Raw genomic sequence first — 21,436 nt, forward strand, 5'->3', positions numbered from 1 at the left:
ATGACTATGATGAAGCTGGAAACATTGCGGAGTACATGGGATTAGCATGATTAAATAGACCATATACAGTAGTGGGCAATAGTTGGAGGAAAGTCTCTAGATTTGACCCGCCGTTGGCATTTCATTGGACTGTATACATGTTGCGATAGGATATTTCAATGGCCTTGGTCAGTGTCTGGCCACTGGGGCTCATGACCAGGACAAAGGAGCCTCTGCCCATATCACAGTGTAAAAATGAAAGCGGAGCTCTGGGTAACACGGGCAGATTTTCTCTTAAAGGGGACCTAAGGCTTTGCTGAAGCCACAAAGGTGCAGCGATGCTTCTCGGAGTGCTCTGCACCTTCGGCATTCATTGGCTCCAATATGTGGAGTATGGATGCATAGAAATGATATGGGATCTGTACTCTGCAAGCTGGAAAAGACTCCGCAGAGCCGATGAAGGTGCTCTAAAAGGCACTGTAGCAAAGGTTGAGGTCCCTTTTATATAGTTTTGATAAATGTGGCTCATTATTGGCAGTGTAGGGTAATCGGGGCAGGGTTTTTAATTATGTTTTTACTTCCAGCACAAAACCTTTTGGCAGCACTTTAAATTCATATATTACCCTTCGGCACGTGATCCTAGCCTGGCTACAACCCGCAATGTACTTTGAACATGCTCAGTCAGGCATCCTCGGGCACTGTGAGCAATTGCAGTGGTAACTGGGTTAGGATCACATGCCAAATGTATGACATGTGGTCCCGGAAGTGCCTGCATCCTATGTAGATCCGAGGGGCACAGCACTGGCTGGGTAAGGAAATTCTCTATCTATAATGGCATTACTCACATCAACAGGAGCAAAACATGGATAACCCCTTTTAAGATTCCAGTATATGAGCTGCCTGCATCACAGCTAATAGGGCGACCAGGACGCTACCGCTATACGACGGCTGCAAGTCTCACAGATGCGGCAACTTGGGGGTCAAAGCGCAACCTCATTCACTTACGGTAGTTGCAAAGCAGGCAGCGCTACACTGCGATCTCTCCCAGCCTAAATATATTGCTGTTACTTGATGAAGAAGAAAATGACAGACATATTGGGCGCAGATTTACAAATCCTGTTTAAAGGGGTTCTGCACTTTGTTTTAACTGATGACCTATCCTCTGAATAGATCATCAGCATCTGATCAGCAGGGGTCCGACACCCGGGACCCCCGCTGATCAGCTGTTTGAAAAGGCAGCGGTGCTCCAGTAGCGCCTCGGCCTTCTCACGGTTTATCGCCGGCCCACTGACGTCACGTCTAGTATCAACTACCGTGGGCGGGGCTAAGCTCTGTTCACTTGAATGGAGCTTAGCCGCGCCCAGGCCAGTTGATACTAGTCGTGACGTCACTGGGCCTGCGGTAAACAGTGAGAAGGACACGGCGCTACTGGAGCGCCGCTGCCTTCTCAAACAGCTGATCAGCGGGGGTCCCGGGTGTCGGACCCCTGCCAATCAGATGCTGATGATCTATCCAGAGGATAGATCATCAGTTAAAACAAAGTGCAGAACCCCTTTAAATTTTATACATTCTTAAAATGCACCATATTTATCACAGTGGCTGATGCCGGATGATCTGGCGCAGGACTAGATTGTCTAGTCTGTTTCTACCACCTATTAGTTGGCTTCCTTCACGACAGAATGTTGGCAGAAAGTGGCAGATCTTAAGCCATAACCTTTCCCGTGAAGTCACTCTCCTCACACAGCAGATTATTCTTCTTGGCACACTTTCACTTTAGCTTTAAAATGAGTCACAGCTAGTTTTAAAGGAAATGTTATCTGCCTGTTAAAACCAGATACTAACACATTTTTAATCTGTATTTATTTTCTGATTACAGATTTATTTTTATTTTTAATTCCTGAACATGATTATGGGGGCGGCAATCTTGCCTGAGCTGTTCTTAACAGCATTAAGAAAATTGCTTTACGGCAGCCCCATGGGCCATAGACACAATGGTCAGGAGGGAACCTCACTGACGTCTATGGGAGAGTTTTCTAGACATGCTCTGTGACCTGTGCAGAGGTCATTGTACAAGGAAAGAATAGATGAGCTCTGACAATCACCTATTGTGAATGGTGAATCCTTTATCTATACACAGAGGTGATATCATTACAGGCAGGATTAGAATGACAGATAAGCAGGTAACTGCAGTAAAGTGATCTCTACAGACAAGTGGTGCCACTTATCAGATATAGTGGCCAGTGCAAAAACTGCTGGATTTTTGGTTTTAGTTTAAATATAAAAAGTCACATGGAAAAATAAAAAAATCATCAAAAATTATTTTAAAAAATGTTAAACATATAGTGATTTAAATAGGTCGTTTTCTGATGACACATTCCCTTTAGATGTGGATGGTTAAATTTCATGTAATCAGAAAGGGGCTTTTTTTTTTTTTTACTCTGAAAACTAGTGTAAAAGAAGTTGCAAGTCCGCAGTTTGCAAGTTTTTGAATGTCACTGCACGTAGCGTTTGTACTCCACACTTGCCTCTTTCTGTCAAGGGGGCATGGTGTGGCACATTTACTGTCCTTTATGCCACTTACTGGCGTAAATGTTGACTGAAATTAACAAATAGGTGTACTATGTATGACTATGGCTGTTCAGGCTGGGATATATGTGAGTGTTTGTTTATGGGGCATCTACTACATACCATAGATAGTATCAGCCCACATCCACCTGGGTACTGTTTATTACTAGTCCCGGGGTAATAGTAAGGACGCTTCCACTGGAGGTATCGCAACACTTTGGGCCATAGTGCAACTTGACAAATATTTGTTTTACTGTAATTGGGGAACTTCAATTTAGTTTACCTGTGGCCCCTCTTGACCACACACTCCCTGCCCTTAAACCTCATACACCTTTATTATGGTGGGAACATTCTTATTTTAATGACATTTCAATAGTGTTTTTAGGTCATTCTACACAGGTTTATTTTTTAGAAATTTAAGGTGGGAGCTGGACTAGATTTCAGTCTAGGTGCACATACTGCCAAAGGAAGCTCCTAATTAGTGACTAGGCATGAGCCTAATCATAAATTAAGCACATCCTTCGGCACCAGTGGGATACCAAATACCAGAGAAACACTGGTCTTTGATAAATGACCCCCAATATGTTTTTCATTTTGGTAGTACTAGGTCATTCCTTCTGTAGCGGTCAACACAAATGAGAAGAACTCCTATGTAGATAGGTAACCCATTGTCAGTTTACTGCTGCTGTGAGGATGCAGTCTTATCTGAAGGGTAATCCTTATGATAATAGTATATGTAGAATTAGGGTGACAATATGACCTAGATAAAGATGTCTCTAATATCGGAAAAGTGCAGTTGCATGGGGCGCTAAAGACATCAGTAGTATATTAAAATGGTTAGAGAAATACAGTTAGTCGGGTAGCACTTTTTGAAAGTATTCAGCTTTCTTCCTGAAAGCTGAATACTTCTGAACAGTGTCGGAGAACATCCAGCCTTCATGCTAGCACATCATCCAGTAAGCAGCCTTCAAATATTTGATTTGGGTGTACTGCCCTTTTATTCTTCTGTTTGTCCTTCTAGTTAGGTAAAGATTCCACAGCAGAGCATTGCACTTATCAGTCACACATCTCCTTCCCTCTCTCATTGGAGTGAATGGCCTGAGTGAGAAAGTAACGATAGAGAGCCATCATCAACCTTCAGAAAAAAAATAATATAAAAATCAGAATATTCACATATAGGCTGTTAATGTAATAAAAAGATTGATGGACTTGTCCCTTTAACCTTAGAAGTAATATAATTGTAAAGTGTGACTAAGGAGGTCAGGAAGAATTGTCATGGGGCTTGCGACTACCAGGGGTTGATTTACTCTGCTCACTCAATCTTGCACTCCCCCTCACTCAGGCCGCAGATTCAGCACAAGTGCACCCCAGAACGCACTGCCACCATTTATTGAATTCTACAGGCCAATAGATACCCCAACAACGCCTTGCTTGCAAGTGGACAGAGTTAGGCCTCATGCACACGACCGTTCTGTTTTTTGCGATCCGCGGATCCGTAAAAAACGGAAGCCGCCTGTGTGCCTTCAGCAATTTGCGGCCCATTGTAGACATGCCTATTCTTGTCCGCAAAACGGACAAGAATAGGACATGTTATATTTTTTTTGCGGGGCCACGGAACAGAGCAACGGACGCGGACAGCACATGGAGTGCTGTCCACATCTTTTGCGGCCCCATTGAAGTGAATGGATCTGCACCCGAGCCGCAAAGACTGCAGCTCGGATGCGGATCCGAACAACGGTCGTGTGCATGAGGCCTAACACAAGCCGCATTCTCTCTGAAACCGAACTTATGTTTGTTTAGGGCAGCAAGGCAAACCATTAAAGTATTAGGCTTTTATGTGCAAGAAGGTACAGTATTTGGTTTGAAAAAGTACAGACGTGCATACATGTGCCAAAATAGTTATTGAAGTAAAAAGGAGAAAATGCAGAAGGTCTGATACTTGGCGTGTTGCTTGCTGAAAGTCCTTTGCCGTTCCTGGGGACAGGGAGAGAACATGCACACAATCAAATCAGTTTGGATCCTCAACTTGAGCCAACCAGAATGTCCCCGGTCACTTATTTTTATGCTCAGCAGAAGGGGCAGGTTGAGAGGGAACCCCTGCCATTCTGGCCCAGCCCTCATGGAAGCACATCATTTTTCTTCCCTATCCAGCTGGCCAATATGAAATATGAGCAAAAATATGATTTCAAGCCCGTATCACAGGCAGTTCAGGTGCAGACAGACTTTCATAATACATGTTTAATCCAAATATGAAATATGTAGGTTTCCCAGACCGTGGTCCTTATTACATAGTAATGCATGCAGTCAGGTATGGGGTGTTTGGGCTCCCTATCCACAATGTACTGATGACTATGAAAGTACTTAACAGGAATGCCTTACAGCTTCTATCCCTCTATGTAGTCTAACAGCCCCTAGACCACATGATGCAAAGGGGCCGCAGTGGCGGCAGCTTCATTAACCATTTTGAAAATCTGGCTTGATTCACCACCGGATGCTAATTGGGTAACAGAGAATGTATATCCTGCTACAAACCGTAAGGCCTCCATTATCTTTACTATTATACAGTGCTACATATGACTTACTCATAAAATCACATAACAGATGTATGCTACAGGGCAGACCATCTATATTATTAAATAAATTCCAATTTACCAGGGCAAGACTTCCTAACGCTGCAGGGTGGCCCCTTGAGCGCGCCCTTAGTGGCTGCAGCTCTTGAAGCGCTTTGAGTCAGACAGGAGAAAAGCGCTATACAAATGTTAGGATTATTATTATGATAGAACAAAAGCTCCATTGTCCAAAAATGTGTTCCACACCTGTGTCCTGCGGAGTAAACTGTAGCCGTGTGATGGGAAGTTTCAGAGCTGTAATCCATTATTGACACAGCAGATCAAGTGACTTCTGACTAAGCTGCCAGCAGCGTGAGATGGCGGAGTTAACGCTTCTGAGTATCCCCCAAGGATTCACCCAGACAGCAATTCTAAAATGTTGTCAGATGTTACCATGAGACATTGTGATAACGTAGGAACTGATTTAATAACTTGGTCAGTGATTGATTTTGTAAAAACATTATCAGGAGGTTGCTTGGATTTGGCAGCATTACAGTGCAAAGTACAAGCTCAGGGCCAGCCTGTTAGTGTTCAGTTTTATAGAGCGTTGCTTTTTTTTTTTTTTGTCTAGTCAGTGTGGTGTTTGCAGTATATTTAACGTTTTCTAAGGTCAACCCACCCACCCATGCCGCCAAAACAGCTTTGCCCATTAAGGCATGGACTCCGCAAGATGTTTAGGTAGGTTATACATATCAAAGTGGCATAACCATTAAAGGGGTTCGCCGCTATCTGTTACTAGCTTCCCATGTTCTAGAAACGGCGCATGCAAGCAGCTAATAAATGGCATTATTAAACCGTCTGCTCCAGTGGCTTAAAGGGATTCTGTCATCAGATTTTACCCCTATAACCTAAAGATATCCTCATGTCCGGACTAATAAGAAGAATCCTAAGCTGGCCTTATTAAACCTCACTGTGGCTCTATTTGTCCAAAAAACAACAGGTTTTTATAACCTGCCAATCACTTACTTAAGGTGCCCAAGGGGAGGTCCGTTAATACAGGGTGCCCGGCCGCACCCCTCGCCGTCCGGTGCCCAGCGCCGCCTTCCGTCTTCATCTCCGCCTTCCCTGTCTTCAGCGCCGCCTCTGCAATCCTCCTGTCCCTCTGCCAGATCCCACGCCTGCGCACTAAGCTCAGCCAATCTGCAGGTCATATTAGGGTTGAGCGAAGTGCGCATCAGGCCGGCGCATGTGCACTTCGCTCAATGAAGCCGCTGCCAGGAGTCCGCACGGGCGCATCAGGCCGAGCCTAGTGCGCGGGATCTGGCAGAGGCGGCGCTGAGCTGTAGAAGGCGGCGCTGAAGACAGGGAAGGCGGCGCTGGGCACCGGACGGCGAGGGGTGCGGCCGGGCACCCTGTATTAACGGACCTCCCCTTGGGCACCTTAAGTAAGTGATTGGCAGGTTATAAAAACCTGTTTTTTGGACAAATAGAGCCACAGTGAGGTTTAATAAGGCCAGCTTAGGATTCTTCTTATTAGTCCGGACTTGAGGATATCTTTAGGTTATAGGGGTAAAATCTGATGACAGAATCCCTTTAATGTGCCTAATTTATGTTTACATGCAGGTGCTCAACTGCTCCCCATTGCTACCCTCCCAGTTTTCCACTGATGGTGGCTCCTGTCCGTCAGCTGCACATATTTACTTACAGAGGGGATGGACAGGGGAACACTGGAAGTACCTGAATGGATGGGACTCGCTTCCGCAGCCATTTTGGGAAGTAGGGGAGCAGACCTGCAAGTAAACCTAAATTAAGCATATTAATCCATTAGACATCAGGTCCTCTGGTTTTGGATCCACCCACTTTCTGGTATATACATATTTATTTATTTTTTTACATTCACAGGTACAGGTCCAGACCAAAGGGGTTGATGGCTTCAAGGCCAGACAATCCCTTTTATAATGCTTACTGCTAGCTGCAGGCATATGCTGTTTCCAGCACCTGTGCGGCTGGTAATAGATGGTGGCCAACCCCTTTAATTCCAGAATCCAAGTCTACTCTGCAAATATTGCCCAGGGAATGGCCCTGCCTCTGACAGCTTGTGTTATTCCTATATTGCATCCTGGTGCCATGTGTTCCCCAAGTAGTGAACATGCCCCCGGCCGTCCACATGATTGTCACAAGGTAACTGTCGTTGGCTTCACCTCCCAGTGGTTTTAGGTTGGGTTTGCACATTCAGGTTTCTTGATACCACTTTTGAAGCCAAAGCCAAGAATGGATTGAACTCTTGTCCTCAGAAAGACTAAGTCGTTTTACCAAATCCACTTATTGCTTTGCCTTCAAATACACGATCAAAGAACCGGAACCTGTGAACACAGAGCGGATATTCCTGTTGCGTTCAGATCCTCTCTCCACAGGGGGATAACCGGAATACCCCTTTAACAAACCTGTCTGCGATTGATACTAGACATATAAAAAGATATGAGAAGTAAAACAAACACTTTGGGGTCATTTACTAACCAGAAATACGCCTAATATTAGGCGTATTACTGGCACAGATTGCGGCACGAAGGTTATTTTCACTGCAATCTATGACTTTTCCCTGCTCATGTCCGGTCTAAAAAAAGTGGGCATGACTGGGAAGCATGCCCGTGTCATTCATCATTTTCTACGCCTGTTGGCTGATCCACTGCCAGCTATAGGGGCTTTTTGTTTCGATCTGATGGAATCTGACATTGGGGACAGTGTAGCTGTGCAACTGCAGGAAAATGACAAAAGTGAAATACTTTAGCCAGTAGATGCAGTTTTGCTCCTGAGGCTAGTTCCACACCTGCACGCACCAGTTTTTGGCTCCATTCAGACATCCATGTGTGTTTTGCGGATCCGCAAAACACGGACACCGGCAATGTGCGTTTCCACATTTTGCAGACCGCACATCGCTGGCACTTAAAAGAAAATGCCTATTCTTGCCCGCAATTGCAGACAAGAATAGGACATGTTCTATTTTTATCGGAATTGGGTACCCGGAAGTGCGGGTCCGCATTTCCGGATCTGGGCAGCACATCATGCGGCCCCATAGAAATGAATGGGTCTGCAATTCCGTTCCGCAAAATGCACAACAGAATTGCGGACATGTGAATGGAGGCTGTGTCTGGCCGGAAGTTGTCCAGATTAGTGTCAGTGGGGATCCGGCGATGGCGGTAGCATCCGGACAGCCTGCCGGATAGCTTTGCCACAGGGGTGAAAGTAGCCTTAGAAGATGGGTTGTCTCCAGCATACTAGTGCAGTCTGCCTTTAGTTCGTTGTTTCAGGTCGTGTTGTGAAATATTGTGCAATCCTCTTCCTCCGTTTTGTGGCGGTTGTTTTTCTTTACACAGATATCATGCGTGTTTCTGCTTGTAGATTACAACATTAATTTCTGTACCTTTTCAGAGCAGTTTCTAGAGGTCCCTGGGGGGAAAACACTATCGAAGTATATCTTCATATAAACATTTAAGATTTAACCCTTCAACTACGGCTGGCTTCACGCAGATAGTGGGGCAGATGGCAACCAATCACAGCACAGCTTTTATTTCTTACAGTAGTTTTTAAAAATGCAAGCTGCATTTTAATTGGTTGCTGTCAGCAACAAAGACTGTTTTCATATGTCTGACCCATTGAGGGACAATTGCTAAAAGGGTGTAAAAATTCTCACTTTTCAAAGTGGCTACAAAAATGGAGGTGGCATGGCCTCACATAGCCTGCCACATTTACTATCATTTTATGCCAGAAACTGGCGTAAATAATAGTTCAAACATACACCAGCTCATATCTAACTCCTTGGAAAGGCGCCAAATTTATTAAGAGACCCGTGCCTCTTAATAAATTTTATAATTCAGATAGCCTTGGGCTACAAGACTCCCGTTTCTGGTCAATTAAAGCGTAACATTTATTTCTTTATTTAAAAATAATGCGAAACAGGAGAAAAAAAGAAGAAATAATGCTTTTAAAATTTAAAGGTGCTATGTGGATACAATGGCACTGCGATGGGGATGTCCTGCGCCCCTACCTACGCAAATTTATTTTTAGGGTGGTGGGAAAATTATCACGTCTTTACGGAGGAGATGTTGTCATATGTCTGCCACATCAATTTTTGGGGCAGATATATTGACAACATTTTGATACTGTGGGATGGCGACCGTACACTTTTTCAGGAATTTGTTCAGAAATTAAATCACAATAATATAGGTATGAATTACACATATGAAATTCAAGACCATGAGATTGTGTTTCTTGATTTGAGAATTAAAATGACAGAGGTCTTCAGGAAACCAACATCAACGAATAGCTACCTGCACTGGAACAGCTGGCATCCTGTTTCCTTGAAGAAGGGGATCCCTGTAGGTCAATATTTGAGAGCACGTCGTAATTGCTCGGATGAGGCCTCTTTCTCCAGGGAGAGTGGACAACTCCTCCAAAGGTTTAGGAAGAGGGGTTACCCCAAAAGATCCCTAAAAAATGCATACAACAGAGCTAATAAGACAAAGAGAGATGAACTTCTAAAAGATACATCCCCTAAAAGAAATGATATCATTAGATGCATAGGGACTTTTGATGGGTACAATAGTGAAATCTATAGGATCCTAAAAAAACATTGGCACATAATAAGATCAGATAGAGATCTTAATATGGTACTTACCCCCAATCCATCGGTCACATATAGACGGGGACCCAACCTTAAGGACCAACTGGTTCATAGCCATCTTATGGAAGAAGGAGCTAAACTTGGCAAAATAGTAGAGAAATACCGTGGATCACCACCATGCGGGGACTGTTCTTTTTGTAAGTATGTCCCTCGCATCAAAAAGTATATCAACCCTGTGGATAAAAAAAAAAGAGTATGAGATAAGACAACTGATTACCTGTAAAACACAGGGTGTGATCTACCTTGCCTCTTGCCCATGCCCTAAGCTCTATGTGGGCAAAACCATACAGGAACTGCGACGTCGAATCTCAGGACATCTAAGTACCATCGAAACAGGCAAAGATACAGCAATAGCCAGACATATTAAATACTTCCACAATAATAAGAGCACCGTATTACGATTCTGGGGCATAGAAAAAATATCTCTAGGACCCAGAGGAGGGAATCTTGATAAAAAAATTGCTACAGAGTGAGGCGAGGTGGATACATAGGTTGAACACGATGAGTCCACAAGGTTTAAATGAGGGTTTCTCGTTTACGGCATTTATTTAGTGAACAGTATATAATAATTCCTGAAAATAGGGATTTATCTTTTTCTTCCTTTCCTGGAAGTGAAAAAACAATACTAACTTCTCACTGTGTATTATCCCCCAATGAATACAGGAATATTATTAGTGAATAGAAACTAAAGGGTTAACTTACCTGGAGGAAAAGGAAGAGCAAACCAAAGTTCCGGTACTTCACAATACACGTCCCCCCCTAGAAAAGAGGATAGAAGGAATAATAACATTAAGTAAGCTGTCATATATACAGTAGTAACCCTCAATAGAGTAAATGAGTTAAAGCCCTCATATATGCGGCTAGTAGATACCTAATAATTCTAAGTCCCACGCATGCGCCGTAAGTGACAGGAAAATATAAAAAATTTACCCTATGTCCCCACGCATGCTCTGTGTGAACCGGGACAGGTGAATAATACTAAGTTCCCAGGCATGCGCGGCTGTATTTTATAAATGGGACTCAATTCAGAGTCCTTGTGCAAGTGCAGAAGTAATGAAGAGTAACATTCTGAAGATAAAATTCATACGCATGAGTATCGAGAACTGGGACATGCGAAAAATACCGTATGTACAACCTCCAGGCATGAGATCTGATATATGCGCAAGTTCCGAAATAATGAAGATAAAATAATGAAGATAAGTCCCTACGCTTTTGGATAATTTTAAGTCCTTAGGCATGCGCTGTCGGAGCTAAAAGATAGGCTGGATTTCGGAGTACCTGCGCATGAGCAGAGGTCATCAAGACAAAAACGGGAGAGAGGGGAAAAAAATCCTCTAAGTATTTGAGCATACGCAGTTCGACGATATGGAGGGACGGCGTCAATGCGATTTGGGACAAATAAAAAAGATCGTGTGGATGAACCTAAGTCCTTAGGCATGCGCCGTCGATGCGAAAAGATAGGTTTTAACTTAGAGTACTCGCGCATGCGCGGAGGTCATGAAGACTAATACGAGAGAGAGGAAAAATCTTCTAAGTACCCGAGCATGCGCAGTAGACGATATGGAGGGACGGCGCCAATATATGACGGAAAAAACGCTTTGAAGGTACCGGATTGGTTTTTTAAACTGTCACACGAATCTTAAAGCAGAGATTGGTCACAGGATGATCAATGAGCCACCCCCATCAGTTATAAACGCTTACTTGTGAAGCATTCGTGTTGACAGTAGCTCCATCCCCTGATGAAGCCACAGCAGTGGTGAAACATGTTGGGGGAGCTATACTTTGTTTTTTAAATTAGGTGCATGAGGGATATTGTGTCTTAGTGGAGAGCACCTGCAGACTCTCCATATTTAGACACTCTAGTGGCAACAGTCGCATCAAATGTGGTGTAGATAGGGAATTATCCTAAAGCGACTGGTCAGGTGATCCTCCAATATGTGATATATTTAGTGTTGACAAAAGGAAATAGAGGGAAAAGAATACATTTAAAGGAGGCATATGGGTGTAACAACTCCAACTCTCTGCCGCTTGTATCCACATAGCACCTTTAAATTTTAAAAGCATTATTTCTTCTTTTTTTTCTCCTGTTTCACATTATTTTTAAATAAAGAAATAAATGTTACGCTTTAATTGACCAGAAACGGGAGTCTTGTAGCCCAAGGCTATCTGAATTATATTATTTGTTAAATATTCCGGGTCCAAAGGGTCTTGAAATACAAAAATCTTAATAAATTTGGCACAATCTGCGCTGACATGCCTAATAAGAAAACTGGCGCTTGTAACAGGAAGATTGCGTCTTATCTGTAATCACTGTGTTCATAAAATGTAGTAAACCATGAGATCATTGCCGGACCCCAAGCTCTAGAAATGTGAAAATTATCATTGTCACATGTAATGGATGATTGAATTCAGAATGATCAGGATGGTCTTCTGGTTGGAGCAGATGTTTATATGGTTATCTAACGAGGAACAGGTTCTAACCATTTAAATGCACTCTAATATATGTAATATGTGGAACTATATTAAAGCGAAGTTCTCACACTGCGGTTGCGATGCAGCCAACATCGCACCAATGCGCACATCACACACTTTTTAAATGGCCTGCAGCTAAAAGAGCTTCACTGTTGGGGGTGCAGTTCTACATCTAAACAGCAGTTTACCATGCAGACATGCATGTTTTCAGATTTTTTTTAAATTTCTTTTTGTAAACTCTCCGGATAGGTCATCAATATCTGATTGGCATGGTCCGACACTCTGGACCTTCTCTCCGCTTTTGCCTAGGCCAAGTGAAGACACGTTTATTGTCACATGGCCTAGGCACAGCCCCATTGAAGTGAATGGGGCTCAGCTACAATACCAATCACAGCTCCGGACTATGTATAGCGCTATGCTTGGTGAGCTGAGAAGCTGTGGCACTGTGAGCCCTGGAGCTTTCTCAAACAGACACCCAAGACCCCACCAATCAGATACTGATGACCTATCCAGAGGACAGGTCATCAGTATAAAACTCTTGGAAAACCCCTTTAACTATCAACTTAATATTTGATGCAATTGTTCTGAAAACCATGTCAATCTGTGGTTTAGTCTGCAGTGGCAGGGTGTGTTCATGGGGCCAAAAATACACATTTGGAAAAATCTGACTGGTATTTGCAATGAAGGTATGGTTTCACGGGTATTTCAATGATAAGAACCACTGAATCATCATGTGTTTTATCTTCATATCTTTAGCATTTAGCTTTCAATAACTTTACATTTTGTCTCGTTGCTTTTAGTTTTTGATTTGTAAATTCTAGTTTTCCATTGTTTATTTTTAGTAGTCTGTCCTGTCCATAGGATTTTTAAAATTTACCGTATGTATTGGCATCTATCTATACCATTGTATATACCCAGCCTACTTTCTTTTTCTGCAGTAGAAAGCTGTACTAGTGAGATTCGCTCAGCACCAAACTCGCTTTCTCAACATCGACAAATTTAAAATATCTTTTTAATTTTTCCATATCTTCACGGTCTATGAAATGTTCACAACACCCGTTGAACATTTTTATAGATATATAATTAGTCATTTATCAAACTGGTGTAATGTAGAACTTGCTCAGTTGCCTGTAGCAACCAATCAGATTCCACCTTTCAGTTTTGACTGCTCCTTTGGAAAATGAAAGGTGGAATCTGGTTGCTATGGGCAACTAAGCCAGTTCTACTTTACACCAGTTTGATAAATGACCCCAAATGTGCCCTAATGTATGCTAATATTGTAGTTTTGGTAATTTTGGATGGTGGTACACTGCCAGTGTATGTCCACTAACCTTTTTTCTGTGTTAAGAAGCATAGTTGACTACACGTTTAAATACAAGGGGATCCTGCAAAAGTTCATATACCACATTGTGTGTGCGCCAATGGGTATTACCCCATACCTTTACAGAATAAAGGGATAAGTGAGATGTGAAGAGAGCCTAAGCTTTAGTTTGAATATCAGTCGTTCCCTCTTGAATATATTTGGATATAGTGTTCTTTGGCATCCATGTTATCAATCTAACATGCTCCTTAGGAAGCTCACCGCTGTATGTTGATTTCTTCTAGGTACTTCCTTGTATTATCTGCCTGGCCTTCTTTTCGGTGGAACACTAGAACACGACTGTAATGTACAACGTTCCATCGGCTATTACTTAGAAAGTTTGATCTGCCTGGCTCCATTTATGAAGCATCCATTAAAAATTACACTTCGTGGTGTCACCAATGATCAGATTGACCCTTCAGTAAGTTATCATCACAATCAGAAGCCACCAGTCTCCTCTATTTGTCTTACAACATATTTAGTAGCACTGATACTGGTTTATTTATTGGGTTGCCGTGTAACGTTCATCAACTTTAGATCTTTTCTTTTTTTATGTCATCCTTTTTGTTAGGTGGACACTCTTAAGGCCACAGCCATTCCATTACTAAAAAGGTTTGGAATAGATGGTGAGAATTTTGAGCTAAAGGTAAGATGTTAGATGGCAAAACAAATTAGCTGTGGATTTATTAAAAGATCATTACTTTGTAGGATTCGTCTTGTATGGACGTCCTTCAGGACGCTCTAAAATACAGAACTAAAGGTCCCTTTATACTATACATATTGTCCAATCATCCTTGTAATCATTCAATAAAGGATGTTATCTTTAGCTAGTATAAATGCACTTTACTTTTGACTGATGGTCATATTTATGGACACCTCTCAAATGTCTATGTATAAAAGTTGTACATGTTTGATACATTTTATTTTACTGACTATTACATTATTCAAATTTTTATTTTATTTTTATATTTTTTTAGAAAGTAGGAGTATGCTTTAATGCCTGATTCATGTGACCACTCTTGGTCCAGGATACATGACCTGTGTGTCGGACATCTCCCAGACCAACCGCAACTCCTCTGATCCAAACTGACTGCGTCAGAGATTATTGATGCAGTCAGTTTCTTTTTGATTGCAGGTCTATTGTACTGTACTCACATGATGTGAGCACAGTACAGTAGAGCTACGATCATCTAAGAACTGCCTGCATCATTAATCACTATGATGCAATCAGTTTTGGTCAGGGGCGTCGTGGTCTGTCTGGGAGATGTGGCCGACACACAGCCCTTTTTCCAGGACAGAGGATGGTCGTATGAATCAGCCCTTATTTATGAATTAAAGGTGTCTCCCAGAATAACGAAAGTAGTGTAGCTTGTTCTGTTTGCGTAGCTCCATTGACTACAGTGGGAGTTGCGAAAGCAGCAGGCCGTTTCTATCGGCCCAGCCACTTAGGGCAGGCACTTAATCCAATCTTCCCGTGCAAACAGTGAGATGGGATAATCTTTGTTTGCTAACATGGCCTACATTTTCTTCATGTGAATATTTCATTTCATCGGTTTTGGTAGTTTATTTTCTGATTGTGTGTGTTTTTTGCCTTCCTAGGTTGTGAAAAGGGGGATGCCGCCTGGAGGAGGTGGAGAGATAATATTTTCGTGTCCAATTAGAAAAGTTCTTAAACCAGTTCATCTGACAGATCCTGGCAAAATAAAGCGTATTCGAGGTGTGGCGTATCCTTTAACCAAAGGGGGGAATTTATCAAGGCCTTTTACACTGGTTGTAAAAAAAGAGAAAAGGCCAGATTGCAGCACGTGCTATTTTTATACCGCTCAGTTCGTTTTGAAAAGAAGTGGGAAATTGGACATGGTTAATTAGTTGAGTAGGTGTGCGCCATTTTTATCAGATGCAACTTTTTAAAGAGTTTCAAAGGTTGGAGCAATCTCATTCCTGTAAGGGGTTGGCATTAAAATGGGTGTAACGTTTCTAGGCAAATTTTAAAGTTATGCCAACTTAATCTAACTACTTGTAGCTTTTAAAGGGTTTCTGTCACCCCACAAAACTCATTTTTTTTTTTTTTTTGATAGTTAGATTCCTCATAGCGCGATATAGGAGAATATAATAGTCTTACTTACTTTCATGCGGCCGATTCTTTATAAAACGAAGTTTTATAATATGTAAATGAGGGCTCTACCAGCAAGTAGGGCGTCTACTTGCTGGTAGCCGCAGCAGAAAACCACCCCCTCGCCGTGATCTCCTCCTCCTACTTGCTGGTAGAGCCCTCATTTACATATTATAAAACTTTGTTTTATAAAGAATCGGCCGCATGAAAGTAAGTAAGACTATTATATTCTCCTATATCGCGCTATGAGGAATCTAACTATCCAAAAAAAAAAAAAGAGTTTTGTGGGGTGACAGAAACCCTTTAAAAGATTTGGCACACTACGGCAACAAATACTCAAGCAAAACGGACTTCAAAAATTCCCAGTATGATAAATCTCCCCCTTAGTTCTCTTTCTGTCACTTTTGTTGAATTGTCAGCAGTTTTTCCTTGGGATACTTTGTCCTCTAAAACTGGGCAGATAAATAAAGCTTTGAATGCGAGACACACAATGATGGCTGTGATGTAAGTGGAGATGGGTGGAGGTGAAAATCTCTTATGTTCATGCTTGGAATAATTTCCAAAAAGCTTTGCCTAGTTATGTAACTTTTTTCCACAGCTGCTAGTGTTCCTTGCTTGCCCCTTCGTTATCGTTTACTGCAACATGAGATTTTATCTTTAACCCTCACTTAACAGATATTCTGTCCGAGTATCTCCACAAATTGGTAATAGGATTGTGGAGTCTGCAAGAAGCATTTTGAATAAGTTTCTCCCAGATATTTATATACACACAGACCATCTCAAAGGGACAAGTTCTGGAAAGTAAGTGTAAATGGATGGCACTTAAAGGGGTTGTCCAGCCTTTACTAAGTGATGGCCTATCCTTAGGCTGTCACTAGCTGATCCATGGGGCTTCCTCCATTACAAGGTTGACAAAGCTGTGTAGTCCTGTCGCTGGCTTTAGGCGATGTAGCTACACCTGAATAGCTGCTGATCTGCAGGATACGTAGTGTCAGAGCCTTGCCGATCAGCTAGTGATGGCGTATCATCAACAATGAGTAAAGGCTGCACAATACCTTTAAATGAGTTGTCTGGCTGTTTAAAAATTACTTCAAAATTATGTAAAATAATAAAACCATAATAAATAAAAAATTGTCGCATGTGGACAGTTGAGTCCTGGTGTTTTATGTGTGTGCTTTAACCAAGAATTTCCATGGTAATTGCTTAATTCCTAGGTCTCCTGGCTTTGGTCTATCACTAGTAGCTGAAACGACTGAAGGCTATCTAATTAGTGCAGAGCTTGCATCAAACCCACAAGGGCAGGGAGCAACTGTACTTCCAGAAGATCTGGGCAAGAACTGTGCCAAGCTGCTTTTGGAAGAAATCTATCGCGTAAGTAGGCTTACGAAAGATGCCATGTACCCTTTGAAATTTATTTTGATGTGGTCTGGACCCATAGATAAACTGAGAAACCTGAGCACCCAAAATTGCACTGGAAAATGGATTTCCAAGGGCGGGATGGGGCGGTGGTCTTCTCAAAGGAATGGTAATCATTTGCAGGAAATTTGGTCTTAGAGGTGATCTTTTGGATAGGTTTTACTAGTTATATTAGTGCAAATGTGTTTGTTTACTAAACTACTATAGTAAAAGTGAACTGACTTTAAAGGAAATCTGTCACCACCATAATGGCCCCCCAACCGCCCTGGAGTACCTCACAGCTCTTGTCTTCATGTCCGCAGTGATGTTTTTGGGTAGATTGTCCGATTGATATCTTTGCTGCAAAGCCATTTTATCCCCCCCCCCCCCTTCCCTTTTGCTCCATATTTATAATTTCTGGCTCTAACTTCTGGATTAATTATATTCTTTCAAAATGGTTTCCAGCTCGCTACTGTTGGAAATTATTAATACAAATTTGTTTGTGTATAATATAGTAAAGACAAATATGAAAAAAAAAAAATACTGCAACATATCTAATTTGAGGAAATGCCTTATTCTCCACTTTTATCAGCCACGTCTCCCCACCCTGCCTCCTGAACCAATCATTCACCCTCAATTCACATAGAAATCCACCTTGAGAGACCAGAGGGAATATAGAGTGGAGGAGTAGTTAGCTGCTGGAGGGAGATAAAGGCGCAGATACAGAGATGCTGCTGGCTGTAGTAAATTTTCTGCCCCGGTGCCAGATTCACAGCTACACTGCCTATTTATGTATGTTATTCATACTGCTGCAGCTTCTCGTGGTGTGGTACAGAGTGATAGGGAGCAGTGTCTCCTTTTTTCTTAATGAGCAGTGTATGTAACATCGTAGCAGTCTCTGTCCAAATGGAACCTGGAGAGGGGGGAAATTGACTAAATGCAAGATACAGGTCATGTAACGGTTACTCCTCATGTACACACATCGGCTTATTGTGAAAAAGCTGCTGGTAGGCCCTTAATAGTTTCCTGACATAGTTGCATAGTGTATGTTTCAGTATCGGAACTAAAATAAATGTCTGCAAGACACCTCTGACACCTCCTACGTCTAGGCGAAACAACTGGGATCTATTCCAGTGGTGACTTAAGATAGAACTTGCATATTCTTATTCTTCTGTCATTGAAAAATGGCCTATTGTTTAAAGGGGTTTGCTACTTGTGACTAGAGTGTAGGTACGATGACTATATGGCACTTACTAATGTAGCCTTTGTTGATATTCTGTGCTATTTGCTGCATTTCATAAGCAGTGTCCCCTTTGTAAGGCACATCATCTGCGCTGTCCGCATAGAGATCGTGTCCACAAGATGGCGGCTGACTGAGGATCATGTGTTCAGGCAGATCCCTAATTTTTCATACCTAAAGTTGAGTGGCATCATGTACATGGTTGAAACTTTTTTTTGTTTTAAATATAGAGTACGGCTTTATGATATTAAACAATTCCACCTTTTAGACACAGCGTGAAAAACCGAAGGTAAAAATGCCTCTATGCTTGTAGAAATACCATGACATTCGGCACAGTGGTGGTGTTTTTCAGTTACAGATGGGGGGAGGGCTTGTAGAGCTCTACAAAACTAAATCTGTACGGACTAGTCTTGGAACTCCTCCCTATATTCCCGTCCAAGTATCCGCGTCTGCTTGTCTCAATTTACAAGTGTCGATTGAAAGGCTTTGTTTTTCTGGCTTTTGGTACTGAATAGAATAGAATTCTGCTATGCCACGCTGCTGGTTTGTAGGTTTCAAGACAAGCGCAGCAATTAATGTGTTGTAAGAAAAATGTACATGTATTAAAATAGTTCATTAGGAAAACTGCATAACATTTAACCCATAAGCGTGTCCTAATGCAGTAGCATTTGCTTCCTTTTGTTTCAGTTCTTCTTTTTTTATTTGCATTAAAGTGGTAGTTCCACAAAAAATATTCTACCTTTTTCAAACCTATACATAGATCTGAATACTTTTTGTAATTGCATGTAATTAAAAATTTAGTACAGCCACAGTCATTCAGTAAAATCAGTGTATGGCGCCACCTGCGTTTTTTCTTCTTCCTTATTTCATTGTCCACCTCTCTGAGGTGGCCGCACATGTGCAGTTTCATCCCTCAACTGCCACCAGCCTTATCTACCATTAGAAGCTGTGGCAGTTACAGAAAGAGAGCTGCAGCTGAAAGGATACTACCCCTGATAAAGCACATGCCCCTTGAGAAAGGACACATCTCCTGAGCTGTCAGCCTGAAATAAATGTAACCGAGCAACTAGAGCAATGACTAGGATCTCTGGATCTATGTGAGGTACAGGGCTGGTTCTAGCTTTGTTAGAAAGAGATCGTCATGTACTGTATGATGAGTGATTTTTATTTTTACTTTGCGTCAAAGGGTTATCCCATGATTAAAGTTGGTAATTTTAGTGACTCGAATTTCTAAGACTACAGTATAACAAATCTAGAGCCTAATTTCCTTCATAATACCCGTTTTTTGCACTGACTCCTTCCATGCATACTTGGGCTTCATGCAGACAACTGTATCCGTATTATGGTTTGCAAACCACGGATCCGCAAAATAGATGTCGGCCATATGCTTTCCACGTTTCTCACTCCCCATCAATAGAAATGACTATTCTCACTCAGAACGCAGACCAGAATAGGACATGTTCTATAATTTGCAGAACAGACATGCGGCTGTTGATGGCACATGGACCCATGGCTATTAATGGATCCGTGTGCTGTCAGCATAAAATGTAGATGGCACATGGATGGAAAATACGGTTTTGTGCATGAGGTCTAAAGCATTCCAAGTGAAGTATTGTTACAATGTTCATGCAATGTAAATATATAAATCTATTTTTTTTATGTATATTTTCCTCTCTGGTAGCGCCCCCTGCTGTTTGTCCTTTTGGTTCTCCGACTCCTGCATTCAGAGGTGGCGTAGCATGCTCCGTAGCTTCTCTAATTTCTTCCTCCTCTTAGTGCTGACATAGTGATCTCATAGTGAAGTCATAGAAGTATAAAGCTATCTCTCTCTAGAGGTCATTGCATACTATATGCCTATTTATTATTGGATTCGCCTGGGCCTGTGTGTGAGGGACTATTTTCCATGCCAGGGAAGAAGGGGTTTACATGAGCTGCTGCCTGGGCCAGATTGGCCATATACCTTACAGGGAAATTTCTAGGTGGGCCGATGCCCAGAGGTCCGCTTAAACCCTGACATAATGAGCTCTTGGTGATTAACACTGTGAGAGAATCGGGTAGTATGTACCCAGCCAGCGGCTACACATGTTCTCCTGAATTCAACTGTTATGGCCCGCATCTAAGCCCCCTGCTCCATGCCTTATCAGAGTTCACAATGCAGATGTGAATGTGGTGTAAAGGGTCTTTCCGATCCTTTTACATTGATGTCCACGCTTCAGGATAGGCTATCAGCGCTGATTGCGGGGCTCTGACAACCCTGCATACCCCTGTCGATCAGTTGTTCTGCAGCAGCTCCAGAAACTACAGTTCTGTGCATTGTGTAGTAGACGGAGCTGGGCACCACATCAGTGGGAACAGCGCTGCTGTAATCGGCTTCGTCCTTTGCAAAGTGGATGGAGATGTAGGTCCAGAGTAACTGCAGAACAGCTGATAAGCTGAGTTCGAACACCCATCGATCGGCCACCTGAGGCTAGGCCATCAATATAAGAGGACCATAACATCCCTTTAATGGGCAATGTTTATTTATACATTTTTTTTAAATTGCCCCGGAAGGGCTGCAATGGCACCACCTGCTGGAGTTATTGGGGCATTTACTATTAACCATATTTGCCAGTGCCAGGTGTGCTCTGCATGGTTCAGTCCTGTTACCTGGCTGAATAAGTCCATCCAATGCTAGGAAATGCCACCAGTGTGCGGTGTCTCCTGTTTCTGCTCACCTCTGTGCAATATGAAATATACTTATAGGGTGCAAACAGTGTTTCATAAGCTGTTATGCAAAGTGCTAGTTAACATTTTGTTGTTCGTGTGAAGGCAACCTCGCTTGTATTTGGTTTCAGTTAATAAATACCAGTAAGGCTGCTTGCCCAGAAAGCATAGCAAACTTGTGGGGATGACACAGTGGGCATTAAATTATAGGACAAGGTTGAGGAGACATTGTTCCACACGGGGAAAAGCTAGAAGGGATCTCCAAAATTAAAATCTAGGTAAGCTTTCTATTGTGTCCACATGCCGGTAGTATGTTAAACGTTTGCTGTGCAAGCTCTTGGTTTCTAGTCTTATAGCTTTAGTGATTTCCACTACAAAG

The 21,436-nt window shown here is 42.3% G+C and overlaps 1 protein-coding gene across 1 annotated transcript in view; it reads left to right on the forward strand.

The window, feature by feature from the left end:
* Nucleotides 1-21,436, forward strand: part of RCL1 (RNA terminal phosphate cyclase like 1) — a 31,654-nt gene that overhangs the window by 3,591 nt on the left and 6,627 nt on the right. Inside the window, exons 3-7 of the mRNA XM_040417133.1 lie at nt 13,852-14,027; nt 14,178-14,252; nt 15,206-15,330; nt 16,395-16,520; nt 16,934-17,090. Of these exons, the coding sequence (XP_040273067.1) occupies nt 13,852-14,027; nt 14,178-14,252; nt 15,206-15,330; nt 16,395-16,520; nt 16,934-17,090 (659 nt within the window). The remainder of the gene's footprint in view (nt 1-13,851; nt 14,028-14,177; nt 14,253-15,205; nt 15,331-16,394; nt 16,521-16,933; nt 17,091-21,436) is intronic.

This window comes from Bufo bufo, chromosome 2, assembly GCF_905171765.1.
Source record: "Bufo bufo chromosome 2, aBufBuf1.1, whole genome shotgun sequence".
In the NCBI taxonomy this organism is placed as follows: Eukaryota; Metazoa; Chordata; class Amphibia; order Anura; family Bufonidae; genus Bufo; species Bufo bufo.